General features: G+C 39.5%; 2 protein-coding genes across 2 annotated transcripts in view; one reads left to right on the forward strand and one right to left on the reverse strand.

The window, feature by feature from the left end:
* LOC114289342 (putative LRR receptor-like serine/threonine-protein kinase At1g53420) overlaps positions 1–19,798 on the forward strand; it is a 129,741-nt gene that overhangs the window by 101,045 nt on the left and 8,898 nt on the right. The window contains 3 exon segments of the mRNA XM_082887558.1: positions 3,966–4,028; positions 4,120–4,155; positions 4,683–4,738. Coding sequence (XP_082743684.1) covers positions 3,966–4,028; positions 4,120–4,155; positions 4,683–4,738 — 155 coding nt within the window.
* On the reverse strand, positions 1,968–3,150 carry LOC145798738 (ethylene-responsive transcription factor 4-like). Its single transcript, XM_082887559.1, has one exon. It carries the CDS (start codon positions 2,914–2,916, stop codon positions 2,197–2,199), a length of 720 nt encoding a protein of 239 aa, XP_082743685.1. The 5' UTR covers positions 2,917–3,150; the 3' UTR covers positions 1,968–2,196.

Genomic DNA, 19,798 nt, shown 5'->3' on the forward strand with positions numbered 1-19,798 from the left:
TGTGAAATTATAAATCCTGTGTGGGCTCTTTTTGTTTGTTTTATGTTTGGGTTAATTATACTTAACATTCCTCCACTTTTCTCAAAATGTCACTTTAGTCTCCTTACTTTCAATTGTGATAGTTAATTCCTATTTGTAAAAAATAAATTGATGAATGTAAAATAAATTGATGTATATTATTGATTGATGTTTTAGTACAAATGTGAGAGGCTCCTTATATAGGAGATATAGGTGTAGTAGGTGAAGTGGAGGTGGTAGTGGTGTAGGTGAAGTGGAGGTGGTAGTGGGTTAAGTGAAGTGGAGGTGGTAGTGGTGTAGTGGGTTAGGTTTAGTGGAGTAGGTGAGGTGGTAGTGGTGTAGGTGAAGGTAAATTCTAACAGCCCCCCGCAAACTCAAGGAGGATAGAAATTAACTAACTTGAGTTTGGAGAGAGGAACAAAACAAGAAAATACATAAAAATAAAAAAGATAGGAGACACTGTATGGTCGTGTCAGACCGTTGGTGAAGACACTGAAAGGTGGTGTCATAACGTTGTAGAAGACACTGTATGGTGGTGTCATAACGGTGTAGAGGACACTGGATGGTGGTGTCATAACGGTGTAGAGGACACTGGATGGCGGTGTCAGACCGATGTAGAAGACAGTTTATGGGGTCATGTCGGACCGTTGTAGCAAACAATGTTGTGACAGTTGTGGTGACAGTTTACAGAGTCTTGCTGGACCCTTGTAGAAACTAATCGGAATCAATGTCGGGACAGTTTACAGAGTCTTGTCGGACCCATAAAGGAGCTAACCGGAATTAATGTCGGGACAGTTTACAAAGTCTTGTCGGACCCATAAAGGAGCTAACCGGAATCAATGTCGGGACAGTTTACAGAGTCTTGTCGGACCCATGAAGGAGCTAACCGGAATCAATGTCGGGACAGTTTACAGAGTCTTGTCGGACCCTTAAAAAGTCGCACCCTCAAAAGGTGTGCCCAATTTGTCAAAAGGCGTGCCATCAAAAGGCGTGCCCACTGCATCAAAAGACGAGCCATCAAAAGGCGCGCCAGACACGCGGCGATGCACGTGAGCGACAGTGCGCGTGTCGGCCTCTTCGTCGTGGTCTTTATAAACCGAAGCGGAGGCGGAGGCTGGGAAGCAAAAAACTGCGAAAATCCTCTGAAAAAACTCTGCCGTTTCTGAGAGAGAGACTTTGTAACACTTTGTAGCCCAGAAAATGGCCTCTTCGTCCCGGAGTCTGCTCACTCTCTTTCCCGACCTCAACGAGTCAACAAGAGAGATAACTGGTGCGGTGGCACTGGAACCGCAACCAAGCGCCCCGGAGTTTACTCCGTTGAACTTTCCGATGCGGTCTGTGGAGCAAAGAATGGCAGTGCAGTCGGATGTGGAGGCCAATCAGTATACTTTGAAGTTATGTGTGGAAAGCATGACGGCGGTCACAAACTTGTCGCACCGGCTGCAGAGCAGGACAAATGAGGTGCAACAGTTAAACTCCCAGCTGGCTCTGCTCCAACGCATGTATAAGGATGCGCGAGCAGAGATGAGTGTGCTAAAGGCAGAAAACAAGGAGCTGAAGCGGAAGGCCACTGTGATGTTCCGATTTGGAGGTCCGCCGTATGCTGCAGTGGAGGAGCAGGGAGTAGTGATCGTGCCCAGTGGAGTGGGAAGCACAGAGGTAGCACCGTCAAGGACCGCCCAGGACGGAGGCAAGAAGAAGAGACCTGCAGTAGAGTAGAGAAGGAAAAAGAAAAATCCCACTGTGGGTGTGGTTGTTTTGTTTGTGGTTTTTTTTTTTTTTTTTTTTTTTTTTTTTTTTTTTTTTTGTAAGTGTGATTGGGGTTGATCCCTCAGATGAATAAAAGAAGGGAAGGTTTGGTGTGCAAATCTTTATCACACGGAGTTGTGAAAAACAGCAATGGTGTTGTTTTTTTTTTTTTTTTTTTTTTTTAATAAATAAATAAATAAAATAAAATAAAATAAAATAAAATAAAATAAAGAAATGGAGGCAACGTGGGTGAGAGAAAAAGTAAAGAGAGAGAGAAAATTTGTTCTCCGAATTGAGAGAGAGAATGGCTGTAAAGTGTTTGGTGACAGCTATCTTCTTTAGGTTCTGCTCATGGTATACTTTCTTTAATGCCTCGTGATAAGCATCTTTACAAATGTGCTCATGCTCTCAACAGTGTTGCTGCAATTCCTAGACGTGCAACTGTTGTAAATTGCTGCAGCCAAAATCTTGAATATGGTTGTAATAGGGCTTCCATGAGGAATTTTGGTCCTGTAAATAGGGGAGCCAAGGAGGAAGACTGGGATAGAGATTAATATTGTCGCAGAGGAGATCTCGAAGAAAGTCCTGATTCATCCTCCCTGACCGCAAAATCGCGTCAAAATAGAAGAGTTGATTCGCGGCCGTAGGTAAAACTCCGATCGGCGGAGAAGCATGAAACTGAGGTTGTTGGAACGGAAACCTAGAGGCGGCGGTGCCGAATCCGGTAAATCCGCAGCCGTGAGAGAGACTGAGATCGAGCGGAGGCGACGAATCGACCATCCGCGCCGGAGAGAAGCCTTCGCGACTCGAAGACTCGACGGTCCTGCTCTCACTCGGACTCCAATTACAATTCACTTTCTTGATTTCATTGATCTTCACATTATTATTCTCTTCCGGTTGAGGAAAATTAGTTTTGGCCTTAGCACCGCGAAACTCTCTGGCGGCGGTGTCGTAGGCTTTGGCCGCCTCCTCCGCCGTATCGAAGGTCCTCAACCAGACGCGGCTCTTGCGCGCGGGATCTCTGATCTCGGCAGCGTAGCGGCCCCACGGCCTCTTTCGTACGCCTCTAAAATGCGCCTCTTTGCCGATCGCGGCGGCGGTGGCGGTGGCCTTCACTGCTCCGCCGTCCAATTTCTCCTTGGGCGCCATACACAGTTCGTCACCTATACATACACAGTTGGAAATATGTGTGATTGATTGTGTGTGAAAGAGAGAGGGAGACGGGAGGTGTGGTGTAGCTGAAACCGGCGGAGCGGACACCACAGGAGGTGTGGCCGGAGATTGACAAGAGTTCAGTTCAGTTATGGAATTTGTGGCAGCGGAGTGAAGGTATGTGTAGAGGTCCGGCGGGCGGCCAAGGCGAGGCTGCCGCCCGCCGGTGAAGCAGAATTATTAGTTTCTCAACCTCGCTCTGATACCATGTAAAAAATAAATTGATGAATGTAAAATAAATTGATGTATATTATTGATTGATGTTTTAGTACAAATGTGAGAGGCTCCTTATATAGGAGATATAGGTGTAGTAGGTGAAGTGGAGGTGGTAGTGGTGTAGGTGAAGTGGAGGTGGTAGTGGTGTAGTGGGTTAGGTTTAGTGGAGTAGGTGAGGTGGTAGTGGTGTAGGTGAAGGTAAATTCTAACACTATTTTTTAAGTCAAGTTGCAATGTTATCATTTTGTTCATTTGGTGTTATAATGATGATGGAAATTAGCATGTGTGTCTCATGTGACATTCTTTTTTTTTTTGGCACTATTAAAAGTGGATGGACCAAAGTGAAATTTTGGCCAAAGTGCAATAGACCAAAGTAGGATTTTTCTGTAAGTGTAGGGATACTAATGAGCCAAGAAAAATGTCAAATGTAGTTCACATACTAATTTTCGTCAACCTTACATGCTAGCGACTTTGTAACTTGAGTAAGTGTAAAGAGTTGCCTGTCACAATTAAAAATAGAGATTTCAATGAAAGATTTTGATGAAAATGGAAAGATAATAAATGTAGTTGATCTTATATATTTATTAGTAGTAGTCATTATTTTTTACCCAAAGCACAAATAATTTGTTAATTCTAGAATTGTTGAAGTTGTTTTTAAGTAGGAGAAATTTACAACGTACACCCCAAAAGATGTGCACATAATAAAAAAGTTATGATTTTTATGGTAGAAGTTAATAATGTTTATGGTATGTTATGCCACATTTTTGCAGGGATATTTCTGAAAACAATTTCCCAAGTTTATCCTTACCAGATAAAAGCATTACTAAAAACTGGTAAGGCAAACCCATAATTCACACTACATATTTTCTCCATGCACCTTTCCTTCAGCATATTCTTTTATTTATTTATTTATTTATTTTTCAGGAGCTTGTTTTCATGCTGCTCTAATATAACAGACATGTAAGCTCTTATCTTTCTTTCTTTTTTTCTTTTTTTAATTGGGGGAGGGGGGGGGGGGGGATAATTTTATTTGACTCGAAGGCTTTGTTTTGTTTCAATGTAAAACATGTACACCATAAATAAAAATAAAAAAAATAATTCATGTAAAATGATTTTACAAAACTAATGTTTTTCTTTAAATTTTCATTTATTTGGTTGACAAATTGTTTTCTACAAGAAAAACTTTAATAATGAATTAATTATAGATAAAACTTTTTAAAAGAAAATCATGAAGCGTTGACCAAGAGCAAAAAAATAACTTGGAGTTTTGAAACGTAATTAATTTTTTGCCTTACAACCAAAACTATTTTACTTGGAAAACACTTACTCTTTTTTTTTTGGCCAATCAAACAACAAAAATAGGTAAAATATTTTTCTCAAAATTATTTTACTTTGAAACAAATAGAGCCTAAAATGCTCATCTAAAGTTGGGCAAATTTTAGCAAGCATGTGGTGTTTTCTTTATCTTATTCTTGTTGACATTGTAGGCCTATTGAAGCATGGGGACAACAAAACTACCATTGCGACAATAAAGAACTAAAATGTAAGTCAGTGATATTTAAAACTTGAGAGATACTGTAGGCAAATGATGCTTGAGCATACTGAATGTTCTTTATGATTTAATTGGACATGATTGGGCTAAACTAATATGCTTATTGAATTATTGTTCAGTCTACTCGACATTTCATATATTTCTAATTATGTTCTCAATATATATATGCTTGTTGTTCTACTCTCTTATCCCTTGTGTTCACGTTATTTTTAGGTTTGTGAATTATGTGTTGCATCTTACAATCGTTAGAGGTTTTGGCTTAGATTTATCTTTCATGTATTTGTATGCCGTTAGTCAAACAATACACCACATGGTACCTTTTCTTATGTCTTTTATTAGTCAAACAACGCACTACATGGTACCTTTTCTTATGTCTGTTTTGTTGATTGAACAAATGTTGTTTTATCAAATGGGAATTTCACCCTCTGTTTGATTGTGCCTAGTATTTTCTTTTTTGTTTCCTTTTTTTTTTTTTTTCTTTTTTTCTTTGAGGGTTAGTGAAGAGGGAAAGGGGGAGTGGTTTTATTGGTAAGCAAAGGTTATATGGTTTGATTATATAAATGAAATGAACTGAAGCAATGCACACAAATATATATATATATATATATAAATATATATGTAGATAGTAAAATGCAGCCACTGAAACAAAGTGCTCTTGCATCTTTCCCTACACCATATGGTTCGTCTTCCACCGAGAAACATTCTTCCTGATTAATGCTAGTTGCATGTGTAATATTTCTTCCTGATTAATGCTAAGACCTTTGGTAAACACATCAACCAATTGATCTTCCGACTTCACAAAACGCATACATATTAAATCCTCATTCAATTTCTCCTTAATAAAGTGTCGGTTAATCTCAATATGCTTGGTCCTGTCATGTTGAACAGGGTTGTAAGCAATACTGATGATAGCTTTGTTGTCACAGTACAAAGTCATAGGATTACCGCAAACAATTCCTATATCACCCAACAAAGACTGAAGCCACATGAGTTCACAAGTACCATGTGCCATAGCTTGATATTATGGCTCTGCACTAGATTGGGACACGACTGTTTATTTCTTACTACACCAAGTAACTAAATTACCCCCTACAAAATCGCAGTAACCAGATGTAAACCTTTTGTCATCTACAGAACCTGCCTAATCTACATCAGTAAATGCCTCCAACTTTAGGTGCTCTTGATTAGAAAACAAAATTCCTTTTCCTGGGGCAAATTTAAGATACCTCAAGATGCGATACACAGCCTCTAAATGTGTTGCACGAGGATCATGCATAAGCTGACTTACTATCCCAATCGCATAGGCAATATCCAGCCAAGTGTGGGATAGGTATATGAGTCGTCCCACAAGTCTTTGGTACCTTTCTTTCTCCATCGAGTTACCAACACCATTGCAAAGATGATGGTTAACCTCAATAGGTGAATCAGCTAGTTTACAGCCTAACATGCCTATTTCTACAAGATCTAGAATGTACTTCCTTTGAGAAATAAAGATACCTTTATCAGATCTGGCACCTTCAATCCCAAGAAAGTACCTCAACGGGCCAAGATCTTTGATTTCAAACTCCTTGGCCAACTGCATCTTTAGATGTTTCACATCCTCCTCATTATTCCCTGTCACAACTATATCATCCACATATACAATAAGGACAGTTGCCTTACGTGCATTTGCGTTTAACCAACATGGTATGATTTGCATTGCTTTGCTTATACCAAACCTCAACATTGCTTTCAGAAATCTGTCAAACTAAGCCCGAGGAGATTGTTTCAAACCATATAAAGCTTTCTTCAACCTGCAGACTTTCCCAACTGTAGACTGAGAGGAGAATCTTGGTGGCACATCAATATAAACCTCCTCCTCTAAATCCCCATGAAGAAATTCATTCTTTACATCTAGTTGATGTAGAGGCCACCCTAGATTAACTGCACATGAAAGAATGGCTCGAATGGAATTCATCTTTTCTACTGGAGTGAACATTTCTTGATAATCAATTCCATATGTCTAGGTAAATCCCTTGGCCACTAGTCTTACTTTGTACTGTTCAATTGTCCCATCGATCTTCTGCTTAATAGTGAACTGGCTTTTTTCCACTTGGAAGGGGAACCAACTCCTAGGTATTATTCTTGCTCAGGGCTTGCATCTTGTCTACCATAGCTCCTTTCCACTTAGGATCATTAACAGCTTCTTTCCAACCCTGTGGAATACACACAGAAGGTAGAGACGAAACAAAAGCACAATATCCAGGAGACAATGAATCATAGGATACAAATTTACAAATACGGTATTGAGTACAAGTCCTAACCCCTTTTCCAAGAGCAATAGGAAGACTCAAATCATCAACAACAGGACTGTCAACTACTGGTGAAGAAATAAAATGAGGTGCATTACCTGTAGAATCAGTGGAAACAAGATTTGGAACCAGCACGAGAGATGATGATTGATTTGGTGGCACAAGGGATGGCTACTCTTTCTGACACCGTGAATAAGTCTTAAGACCCACCCTGTCCAAATGGCCCCCAAATATCAGGCTCATCACCATAACCACTCTTAGGCTCCCCCTCACCATAAATAATAGCCCGTTGACTAGGAATGAAAAAAGATAACTCATGCTGATATGACATCATCTCATCCGCAATCTCATCAATAACACTCTCCCCCTGTGGAGATGGCGAGGAGGAAGTATTCACAGAAGGTAACATCTATACTAGCATACAATTTGCGAGTGTGAGGATCATAACATTTTTAACCCTTCTGAGTAGCAGAATAGCCAAGAAAGGCACAACACATAACTTTAGGATCAAGCTTCCCACAAGTACGAGGTTACAAATGAACAAAACAGACACACCCAAAAACCCGAAGAGGAAGAGAAGACGTGTGATAAGTCACAGGAAGAAAGGCAAGAGGAATTTGGAATTGGAGGACACTGGAAGGCATACGGTTGATGAGATAAGCAGCAGTAAGAACAGCATCACCCCAAAAAGACTTGGGGACATTCATGGTAAACAAGAGAGAACGAGTAACTTCAAGGAGATGGCCATTCTTGCGCTCCACAACTCCATTCTGCTAAGGAATACCAACACAACTGGTTTGGTAAAGAATGCCATGCTCCTCACGATATGCCCAGAAATCACCATCAACATATTCAATCCCATTATCACTGTGCAAAATTTTAATGGTAGCATTAAAGAGATTGCTGACCATTTTATGAAAAATGCGAAAACAAGAAAAACCTCACTTTTTCGAAGTAGGTAAACCCAAGTCACACGGGAATAACAATCAATAAAAGTGACAAACCAACGATATCCAGAAGTAGACACCACAAGGAAAGGTCCCCACACATCAGTATGAACAAGCATAAAAAGGAAAGTACTTCTATTAACTAAAGATATTAACTAAAGACAACAAGTATGTTTATGTTTAGCAAGTTCACAAGCATCACAAACAAAGTTATTCCTAGAACAATATCGAACTATGGAAGGAAAATGCCTTTCTAAAATACTAAAGGATGGATGCCGCAAACGACGATGCCACTAATGAAGAAGATGGAGAGAAGAGCTAGTAGTGCATTGAAGAGCCTGAGTGGAAGACAACGGTAATGTGGGAGGAACAACCTCCAAAAAGTGCAAGGCACCATGTGCTCTACTACTGCCAATCGTTTTCCCCATAGCCAGTTCATGAAAAACACAATAAGTAGGAAAAAATGTGACCAAGCAGTTTAAAGAGGTAGTAGTAAGGCTACTCATAGAAAGTAAATCGAAATTAGGAACATGAAGCACAGAAGAGAGAGAAAGTAAAGATGAGCAATGAATAGAACCTTTGCCGGAGATAGAAGATAAAGTGCCATCAACCACTTTAAGCTTATCCCGCCCAGAACAAGGAGAATAAGAATAGAAAAGACTAGAGGTAGCTGTCATGTGATCGGTAGCACTAGAATTAATAATCCAACAAGGTGACGAGCAGGTACTAAGGGCACTAGTAGGAATACCTGTGAGCAAAATTGGAAGAAGCAGAATAGCAAGGGGCTGTGGTAGATGGAGAATCAAGCTGAGCCATCAAATGCCTAAGAGAGTGTAACTCATCCTGAAGAGAGGACTGGGCTCGCTAGAGGTACTAGTAGTAATCTCAGACACATGTGCCTATGGACGAGCTAGATTGCCATTACCACGACCATGACCCCTAGTAGGGCGACCATTCAATTTCTAACAATGCTCCCGATCATGTCGATCTTTCCTACAATAATCACACTTTAAACGATCCCGATCAACTAGGGGACCCTTACTAGCAAACGGAATTGGACTAGACTTACGATCACGGGTGGATGGTGCAACAGCCAAAGTAGAATAATCTTGAACAGAGGAATGAACCATAGCACTACGTTGACTTTCCTCTTGCTGAACAAGAGCATAGGCCTCGCGTAAGGTGGGGAAAGGGGAATGACCCAACACTTGAACGTGAATCTGATCATACTCAAGTTAAGGCCAGCGAGGAAGTCATACACATGTTTTTTCTCCATAGTCTGTTGAAATAAAGTAGCATCCTTGAAACACACTGTTTGGAAACTCTGATAATAATCCAATTCCTGCCACAAGCTACTTAACTCAGCATAGTACATCGCAAGTGACCTGTCCTTCTGATCCAAACCCCGAAGCTTCTTTCGCAACTCATATGCTTGCGCATCATTACCTTGTTGAGAATACATCTGTGACACAGCGGTCCATATCTTATGAGCAGTATCTAGGAGAAGAAAAGACCGACTGATGGTGGGCTGCATAGAGTTAATGAGCCAAGTCACAACCAAAGTGTTCTTAGAGACCCATTGAGTATGCAAAGAGGCATCATTAGCAGGGTGGGGAAGATCACCGGTAATGTAGCCAGTCAAACGGCGAGCAGCAACAGCAAGGCTACAAGAATGGGACCAAATCAGGTAGTTGGAACCATCAAGTTTCACAGGACTGATTTGAAGAGAGGGACTATCATTAAGGGTCAAAACATGATGCACTCCACTCTCTTCACTAACCTTAGGGTCTTTATCCCCAACCCCAGCCATTGAAAATCAATCCACACAACAAATAACAGTCCAGGAATTCAAAAACAGAGCCAAAAAATTAAGACACAGCAAAATACCTTTATAAGCAGTAACAGAGTCAAAACGCAGCAAGGGAGGCCAAAAAAGGAACAAATACTGAGAGAAACCTCACCAAACGTTCAAAACAAGAACTCCAGCTCCCTCAGATGTCTCAGTCAGCTCCTAGAGGAAGAGAAGGAAGAGAAAAAACAGCCCCAAAAGGGCTCCAACAGCACCTTTTGAAAAATAGCTATTTTTTCCAAAAAAAAAAAATCAACAAAAATTGCAAAAATTACCAAATAATTAACAAAAAATTAAATTAAAATCATAGGGAGAAAGCCCATTAAATTTCGAACATGGAAGAATTTTTTTTTTTTTTTTTTTTTTTTTTTTAACAAAAACAATAAGAAAAAAAAAACGAGAAAAGATGAACAGGAGGAGAACACAATCTTCACGGAGGAAGATGTAGCTCTGATACCATGTTAGATTTACATATCAAAGAAGAAGAAGAATGAGAGAGAGAAAAGCTGATATTGTATTAACAATAGAATCAATTAGGGTTCTTCCCTCTTACACATGTATTTATAATATAAGACTAGAGGATAAAATGACATGGCTACCCTTAGACACTAAGGGTGTGTTTGGTAACGTTTACGTTTTCAGTTTATATTTACAAAAATTTTATAAACTGGTTTTTGCTTATTTTTTCTTTATTTTTAGAAAAACATAAACTATAAACGCGTTTGGTAATTGACAAAATGTTTAAAAAAAATTTAAAATATAAAAAAGAGTGAGAAATGATGAGTGGTGGCAAGTGGCGGCAGAAGATGGTGGTGGAAAGTGGTGACGGTGGGTGGTGGGTGGCGGTGGTGGTGGTGGTGGGTGGGTGGGTGGGTGAGTGGGTGATGGTAGCGGGTGGTAGCGACTAGGTGGTGGTGGTGGCGGGTGGTGGGTGGTGGTGGTGGTGGCAGGTGGGTAGTGGTGGCGGGTAGGTGGCGGGTGGTGGTAGGTGGTGGCGGGTGGTGATGGTAGATGGGTGAGTGGGTGACGGTGGCGGGTGGTGGGTGGTAACGAGTGGGTGGTGGTGGATGGTGGTGGCAGGTCGATGGCGGATGGCGAGTGGTAATGGGTGGTGGCGGGTGGTGATGGTGGGTGGGTGGGTGACGGTAGCGGGTGGTGGTGGTGGTGGTGGTGGTGGTGGAGGGTGGTGGTGGCAGGTGGGTGGAGGATGGCGGGTGGTGGTGGGTGGTGGCGGGTAGGTGACGGATGGTGGTGGTGGTGGTGGTGGGTGGGTAGGTGGGTGACGGTGGCAAGTGGTAGGTGGTAACGAGTGGGCGGTGGTGGTGGCGGATGGTGGTGGCAGGTGGGTGACGGGTGGGTGGTGGGTGATGGTGGTGGTGGTGGTGGGTGGTGGTGGCGGGTGAGTGGCATGTGGCTGGTAGTGGTGGGTGGTTGGTGGTGGCAAGTGGTGGATGGTGGTGGTAGCAGGTGGGTGGTGAGTGGTGGTGGCAAATAGGTGGTGGTGGCTAGTGGTTGATGGTAGTGGCGAGTGGCGGGTGGTGGCGGGTGGTGGCGGGTGGATGACAGGTGAGTGGTGGTGGTGGTGGTGGTGGTGGTGGGGGGGGTGGGTGGTGGTGGCGGAAGACGGTGGTGGAAAATGATGGCGGGTGGTGGCTAGTGTTGGGTGGTAAAAAAAAAAAAAAACTAAAAACTCAAAATGGAAACACATTTTTTGTGTTTTCATTTTTTGGCCAAATTTATAAACTGAGACCACTGATTTATAAATCAAAAATTTTACCAAACAAGTTTTTATTTGAGTTTTTTAAATTTTTGTAAATATAAACAGAAAACTGAAAACGTAAGTGTTACCAAACGACACCTAACACTTAACATATTTACATTACCTCTACCTCATTCAAAGGTAAGCTAAATAATTCTCTCCATCCTTTTGAGCTAAACACAAGTATCTTGATAGTGGGTTCCTTGACAACAGGGCTAAAAGTTTCTTGATAATCCACCCCTTGTTGAAGGTAGCTTTTGGCAACAAGTCTGGTTTTGTATGTAGCTATAGTGCCATCAGAATTCTTTTTAATTCTGAATACCCATTTACAGCCAATGGTTGTCTTAGTAGCTGGAAGTGACACCAAATCCCAAGTGCCTTGCTTCTTCAGGGCCTTAAATTCCTCTATCCTAGCAGCAAACCAAATAAAGGAGTGCAAAGCTTGAGTGGCAGTCTTAGGCTCAGTGATAACAAGATCAATGGGAGAAGTGTAAGCACTATGACAAACAGGAGCTGTGACTTTAGATCTTGTAACTATGGGATGAGCATTGGTAGGTATTACAGGAACAGGAGCAGAGGAAGATAAGGCAGGAACTGAAGAAGAAAGAGAAGGTAAGGGAAAATGAATATAGGTAGATTGAATAGATATAGCTAGAGCTGGAGGAGCAAATAAAGGGACAAGACTTGGAGGTAAAGAATGAGGGGAAGCTATATGAGGTGAAGACATAAGAGTATGAGGAGATAAAGTACGAGATGAACTAGGAATTGGTGATGGACAAGCAGGTGTAGACCAAAAGAAAGAGGTAATAGCAGGAAGAGAAGTGGAGGCACCAGGCTGCAAAGTAAAAGGAAAACAAGACTCACTGAACACCACATGTCTAGGGATTAAAAAAAAATACAAAAGCTTACCAGAAATAGGGTCTAAGAACCTATAACCCTTAGTGGAAAGATGATAGCCCAAGAAAACACAAGGAGAGGATCCAGGCTACGGTTTATGAGAACCATATGGTTGAAACCAGGTGAAGCATTGACAGCCAAAGATCTTAAGAAAGGTATAATCAGGGATAAATTTAAACATGAGTTGAATGGGAGACTTATGACCAAGAGAGAGACTAGGCATTCTATTAATGAGAAAAACTACAGTGACCATAGCCTCAAACCAGTAATCAAGAGGCACAAAGGACAGAAAGAGAAAAGCAATTGATATTTCAGTAATGTATTGGTGATTTCTCTCAGCTATGCCATTTTGTTCAGGTGTAAATGGACAACTGAGATGACAAACAGTGCCATGTAGCAAGATAATCATCCATTTTGTGAGTAACATGCTCAGTTCCATTATCAGTTCTAAAAACCTTGAGAGAAAGAGAACATTGTGTCTCAGCATAAGCTTTGAAGGAAACAAAGGTAGGAAAAACTTCACTCTTAACATGCAAGTGATTAATCCATGTAAATCTAGTGAAATCATCAACAAACAAGAAATAGTACTTATAACCACAATTAGAAGCATGAAAAGGACCCCGATACATCATTATGCATAAGAGTGAAAAGCTGATCAACAATGGAACCAAAAAGCTCAAAAGGAAGCCTATGTATCTTAGGGACATTGCAAGGAGTACCTAAAAATTTGATACATTTATTTCTAAAAGCAATAGGTAAGTGCTTAGCAATATGATGAAATTTTACAGAAGATGGAGGACCCAATCTTTGATGCCAAGTAGGCATAAACACCTGTGACTGAGATGTAGTCTATGAAGCACCGACACGTCCCTAGGCCTCACGTACGAGTGTCGGACACGAACACGCGTCGGACACGCAGTAGACACGTGTCCGACACTCTCTCTAACGTATCCCCTTTTTTTTTTTTGAAATTTTCCAGTCGGACACGCCATGGACACGCCGGGACACTCTCCAGACACGCGTGAGTGGATCGAAGAAGCCCTAACTGTTGCAGAGGAGACAGAGAAAGAGAGAAGGAGATCGATGGAGACAGAGGAAGAGAGAAACCCTAACTGTTGCAGAGGAGACAGAGAAAGAGAGAAAGAGATCGAAGGAGACAGAGAGAGAGAAAGAGATTGAGGGAGGAAGAAACCTAACCTGTCAATCGAAGAAGCTGAACCTGCCAATCGAAGAACTTGAGGTGATATTCTTCATCTTCTCTCTTCTTTTTCTCCTTCTCCTTCTCTTCGTCTTCCTCCTCCTCCACCTCCTTTTTTCTCTTCATTTTCTTCCTCTTCTCCTCCCTTTCGTCTCTGCTTTTCTTCTCCTCCCTTTTGTCTTTGCTTTTCTGACTCTCTCTCTCTCTCTCTCTCCTCTATTGTTTCTCTTTTTTATTTTTTTTCCCTTTACATTGATCCGGTTTCTCTCTCCCTCTCTTTTTTTTTTCTTCTTTCTTTTTTTTATCCTTATTTTTTTTGTTAAAAATAAAATTCATAAAATAAATTATTTTTATTTAAAAAAACTCATTTTTATTAAAAAAAATTTAAAAATATATGTTTATTAATTTTATTATTATTATAATTGTATAAGAATTAATGATTTTTTTTTTATTTTAGACATATAATAAATAAATAAAAATATATATATTAAACGTGTCCCTAGCGTGTCGTGTCCCCCATTTTTTGAAAAATTGCGTGTACGCGTGTCCGTGTCGTGTCCCGTGTCCGTGTCCGTGCTACATAGGATGTAGTGAAATAGGCTTGTGGTGAAATGCAATGAGAATGAGAGGCAAACTGATAAAGGCCATGAACGTTAGCTCCTTTATGTCTAGTTTGTATGGTTGTCCTGAATAACAAAAGAGTTAGCATCAAAGAGAACTGAGCAATTGTTATCCTTAGTCAATTGATGAACAAACAATAGGTTGGAAGTTATATGAGGAACATGAAGCATGTTTAAGATGAAAAGAATACTAAGGTGTTGGTAGAATGCCCTTACCAATGTGCTAAATAGGCACATTTTGACCATTGACTATAGTTACTTGATATGTGCCTTGATAAGGCTAGTAGAGATGGAAATTGCCCAGATCAGCAGGGAGCTTTTTTGATAAATCCCCTTTCTAAAAGTTTTATTCCATCCAACTCATATTCTTTTTGACTATTCCGTTAGGTCCTATTTGAGGTAAGAAGACCAAAACACCCTCAATCTCTCCTACCCCCATTAATGTTGATATTTCATGCTGATTGTCATTATATTTTGGTAGTTCCCATGACCATTCCTATTCCCCATATCGTCACTCCAAAAAAATGCATTAACTGAACACCACTATTTAATGTTGATATATATTACACAAAAAATTAAACATGATTCTTTATTGATTGTCATTATGTTTTGGTAGTTCCCATGGATCCAAATGTTGACGGTACGTGATGACGTGAATGTTTATATTAGATGACGTGAATGTGAATGTTCACATCATATGACGTGAATGTGACTGTTCACATCATATGACGTGAATGTGATAAAGGTGATGTTAAGGTTCACATCAGCATTGCATCAAATTACATAACCACAAGCCTCAACTTTCATTTAAATATAAACATGACTGTACATGATGACGTGAATGTTCACATTAGATGACGTGAATGTGAATGTTCACATTAGATGATATGAATGTGAATGTTCATATCAGATGACGTGAATGCGACTGTTCATGTCAGATGACGTTGTGATAAAGGTGATGTTAAGGTTCACATCAGATGAGAGAGAATGTTCATATTATTTTTAATGTGTTGTCAATTAAAAATATATTCACATTATATAATAATATAAAATAATAACATCAATGTTATTTAATTAGTGTATGAAATTTCCTATGCCTTTGTCCTTTCGCTTCTCTCTTCTCCCCCAACATTAAATATCAATATTAAATATAAGGGCGTAAGAGTCTAAGAAAATAATGTAAATCAAGAAAAATGATTTTATGGAATAAAAGTATAAATACATAGGACTAAATGGGTTAAAAAATTCCTTCACGGACTTCTTGGGTTAGAACACTTCTAAATGGGATTTATCAATAAAAATCCCTTAGTAATATGATTGGTAGCTACAGAGTCAATGTGCCAAGGTGTTGAAGAACCAAGTGAGAGAGAAGACTGATTTGCAGTTGCAGAGAAACCTTTGGAATGTGGCACAGTGGTACGAGAGGAGAAATGAGATGGAGAAGAAGAATAAAGTTGATTAGGTTGGTAATTTGGAACCATTCTGAACCAGCAATCAAAGGCATTATGACTAAAACCACCACAAATTTGACAACCAAAATTCAAAGAATAATATCATTCTCGTCCTCCTTGCCCTCCTTTAGAACCTCTATTGTATCTACCTCCTCTTCCACCACGATAATTAGAGGATTGACCTCTACGTGTGGAATAGTGCTAATAAGATGAAGAACCAGACTCAGATCATTTGGTTGCAATGTAAGCAATTGAGGTTCCTTACCAAGAGCAAGCTTAGTTTTGTTCTCCCTATGGATAGCTTCAGAGCACAGAAGTGCACTCAATTCTTCCGTAGAGATGGTGTCGACTCTAGTACGAATCATAGTTTTAAAAGTGTCAGACTTGTCTGGTAAGCCATTCAAAGTGAGGAGCACTAGATCCTCATCATCAACAGCTGCAAACATAAGACTTAGTTGATTTGAGGCTTCTTTGATTTGAGTTAGATACTCCTACATTGATAATCCTTTCTTTGAAACTGTTTGTAGTTTGTTCTTTAGTTGATGTATGTGAGATCGAGAGATAGAGTGGTAAATCTCTTCTCTAGAGCAATCCAGACTTGAGAACAATGTTGAAGACGAAGAACTGAAGAGAAAATAGGGGAAGAACAACTCGATGTGAAGAAGCTCAGAAGATGTACGTCTATGGTCTTTCATTTTGCAAATTCCGTATTTGGCACTACCTTTCCTATGGAATCAAGCATCTCTAGTGCTGGAGATGGAATCAATCTAGTCACGAATCCAACGAGATCAGTAGCACGAAGCATATTTTAAAGTTGATTCTTCCAAATAAGGAAATTTGTGGAGTCAAGATTGATTGTTATGAGAGAATTAAAATTAGACAGAAGAAGACTTAGATTGCGAGGTAGAGGAGAAGACGAAGATGAAGATGATGAAATCACGATTGTTGGACCTTCACTCGTGAGAGCTTATAGTGGCTCTGATACCATAACAAGAAATAGAAATCTTAATGAATGAATCAATTATTGAACAGTTACAGATATTTGTACTAGTTAATGCTCAAGTGTACATAACTAACTCTAACTAACTCTGATCCAGTTGCTCATCTAACCACCTTCACTATTACAGCTGTACCTACACATGCTTGAATCTATTCTTAATTCATGCGTATGTGTGCAACATACTCACACATGCTTGTGCTTGCTGAAATGTTTGGGATACATCTACTGCTGTGGCTGCAGCTACGGCTGCGACTGTCGCATTGGCTATGATGCCTATTGACACAAAGGCATATGATGCTGGCGCATTGGCTGTGATGGCTGTGTTGCCTTTTGGCATATGGACTTAGTACTCTTTATCATTTTCTCTCTCAAGCTTTTTGATACTCCCATTGAGCTTAATGTGAAGCCTAACACTACTGATGGTGACCCTCTGGATGATACTACTTTACATCAAGTGCTTGTGGGTTGCTTGGTTTACCTGACTGTCACTCGCCCTGATCTTGCCTATGTTGTTCATGTGGTTAGCCAGTTCATTTTTGCTCCTCGTTCTACATATTGGTCTGCTTTGTTTCGGATTCTTCGTTATCTCCAAGATACTATCTTTCAAGACTTGCTCTTTTCTTCTACTTCCTCTTTGGACTTGATGGCCTATGCTGATTTTGATTGATCTGGTGATGTTAATGATTGCAAGTCAACGTATGGTTTCTGTATGTTTCTTGGCAATTTCTTGATTGCCCTTTATTGGTTACCAGACCGCGGGCTGGGTCACTCCATTACACCAATCAAGTTCCCAAGTGCTTGAAAGCCAACCCTGGTTACTCCGATGCAGACCTCGCCTCTTTGTTCTACATGGGAAAGCAAGAAACAAATAGTTGTTGCCCACTCTACTGTCGAAGTTAAGTACCGTGCTATAGCTCGTGCTACTACTGAAATTGTCTAGCTTTGTTGTCTCTTATCTGACTTGGGAGTCCCTCAGTCCTCTCCGACCTCTCTCTACTGTGAAAACTGAAGTGCTATTCAAATTGCCCAAACACTGTCTTTCATGAACGGATGAAGCACATTGTGATTGATTGTCACTTTGTCTGTCAGCATCTACAGTCTGGCTTTATCACACTTCCTTTTGTCACTTTGGCTTTACAACTTGCTGATTTCTTTACCAAGACTCAGACCATTGCTCGGTTTCAATTTCTTCTTGACAAACTCTCAATGTTTTATGCTAAAACAACTTGAGTTTGAGTGGGGTGTAAGAATATTAGAGTTTATGTATATATGGTAGTATATATTTTATATATATTCTACAAGATATAAACCAATGTACTCTTGTATTACAAACACAATTGAATATATAGATTATTTTTCAGAAATCTTATAGAAATAACCAAACTTGTTATTTATATTACGGCTTATGTGTTTACGAAATATCTACTTTCACAATACTTGTTATTCATGTTATGTGTTTTTTTTTTTTTTTTTTTTTTTTTTTTTTTTTTTTTGTAGTTTGTTGAGTGGTTGTGGTGGTGTGGCAATGGTAGTGTGATGATGGGGAGAGTTTCTAGAGGTGGCGGCCATTGTAGGTTGTTAGAGGTAGGGGTGTGCGCGGTGCGATTTCAGAGTAAAATTATAAATTAAACAGTGAATAGCGGATAGACAAATAACCAAATCGTGGTTTGGCGGTTTCAATTTATTAATTGATTGAAGGATAATCTTATACAATTATCAAGCATTTGCATAATATATAACACTAATTTGCATAATATTTTTCATATATAAAATGATAACTAATTTTACATAATATTTTTCATATATATAACAGCAATTTGCAACAAATTCCACATCTTAAATTTCTCTTACATTGATTTTTACTTTTGATTTTTCATTGGAGGTATATATATATGTATGTATGTATGTATTAACTATAGTGGAGCGGGATAATTTCGAATGTGGATTATAAATTTCAAACCGCGGATAAAAATATCTCGTAATTAGCAGGCAGATAGGTGCGAATTAAGAGGTATTTTGCACAGCCCTAGTCAGAGGGGAGGAGTCGGTGGAGGAGGGTAGGAAAAGTCGTCAAAAAATGGTCACTTGAGATTATCGTCAGAAAGTTGCCAAAGTCCGGTGGTAGAAAAACAATCGCTACAAAATGGTCACCATAGGCCAAAGATGGCCGTTGGAGGTGGTGGTTGGTATTAGTTGGCATTGATGAAGGAGAGGATAGTAAAATTCACTTGAGGGTATTTTTCTCATATTTTGACCTTTTATCTTTATGAAAAAAAACAAAACAAAACTTTCTAGCTTCTTTACGCAAGAAAAGATAGAGATTGGGGGACCTCTCACCAAAAGTCCCTATTTTTGGTTTGGGCAAAATTCAATTTACCCCCTCGTGGTTTGAGCTCAGAGTAGTTTATAGGCAGACAGACCCCTTATGCTTTTGGACTAAACTGCATTACACCGTCAATGAAACATATGAAATAACTTTAGTACCCTCGCTTTTTTTCTTCTCAAACTTTCTCTTCTATTATACACGTAATTGCTAACTTAAACTAATATTAATTGAAACCAAAACCACATTAATACTGAATTCCTAATTATTATCTTAACTATGAATTTTGTAACCTAATTTCAGTATGATATATATGCACACAATCTGCATATATTTACAACCCAACATATATATACACTATAAGATTTGTTCCCATCCAACAAATATTACAAATACAAATATAATACCTAACAAATATAATATCTAATGCTGGATGTAGATCAAATACAGACTTGATTCATACTTAGATTGACATTCACACAAAATATGGTCATAATCGATTTTTATAAATACGAAAGGCTATGACTGAAACAGAGCTAAGACCAAAATGCAATTAACAAACAAAATCCCAAAGTTTCTGTTAGGTCTCAACCTACAGAATCAACAAGATCTAACACCATATCCAACCAAACACACAACACACACATAACATGCAATGCATACATATACAAACACAATTTCATAAACATATCCACTACCAATATACATAAACCCAT

Source organism: Camellia sinensis, chromosome 9 (genome assembly GCF_055761805.1).
Source record: "Camellia sinensis isolate YWXY chromosome 9, ASM5576180v1, whole genome shotgun sequence".
Taxonomy (NCBI): Eukaryota; Viridiplantae; Streptophyta; class Magnoliopsida; order Ericales; family Theaceae; genus Camellia; species Camellia sinensis.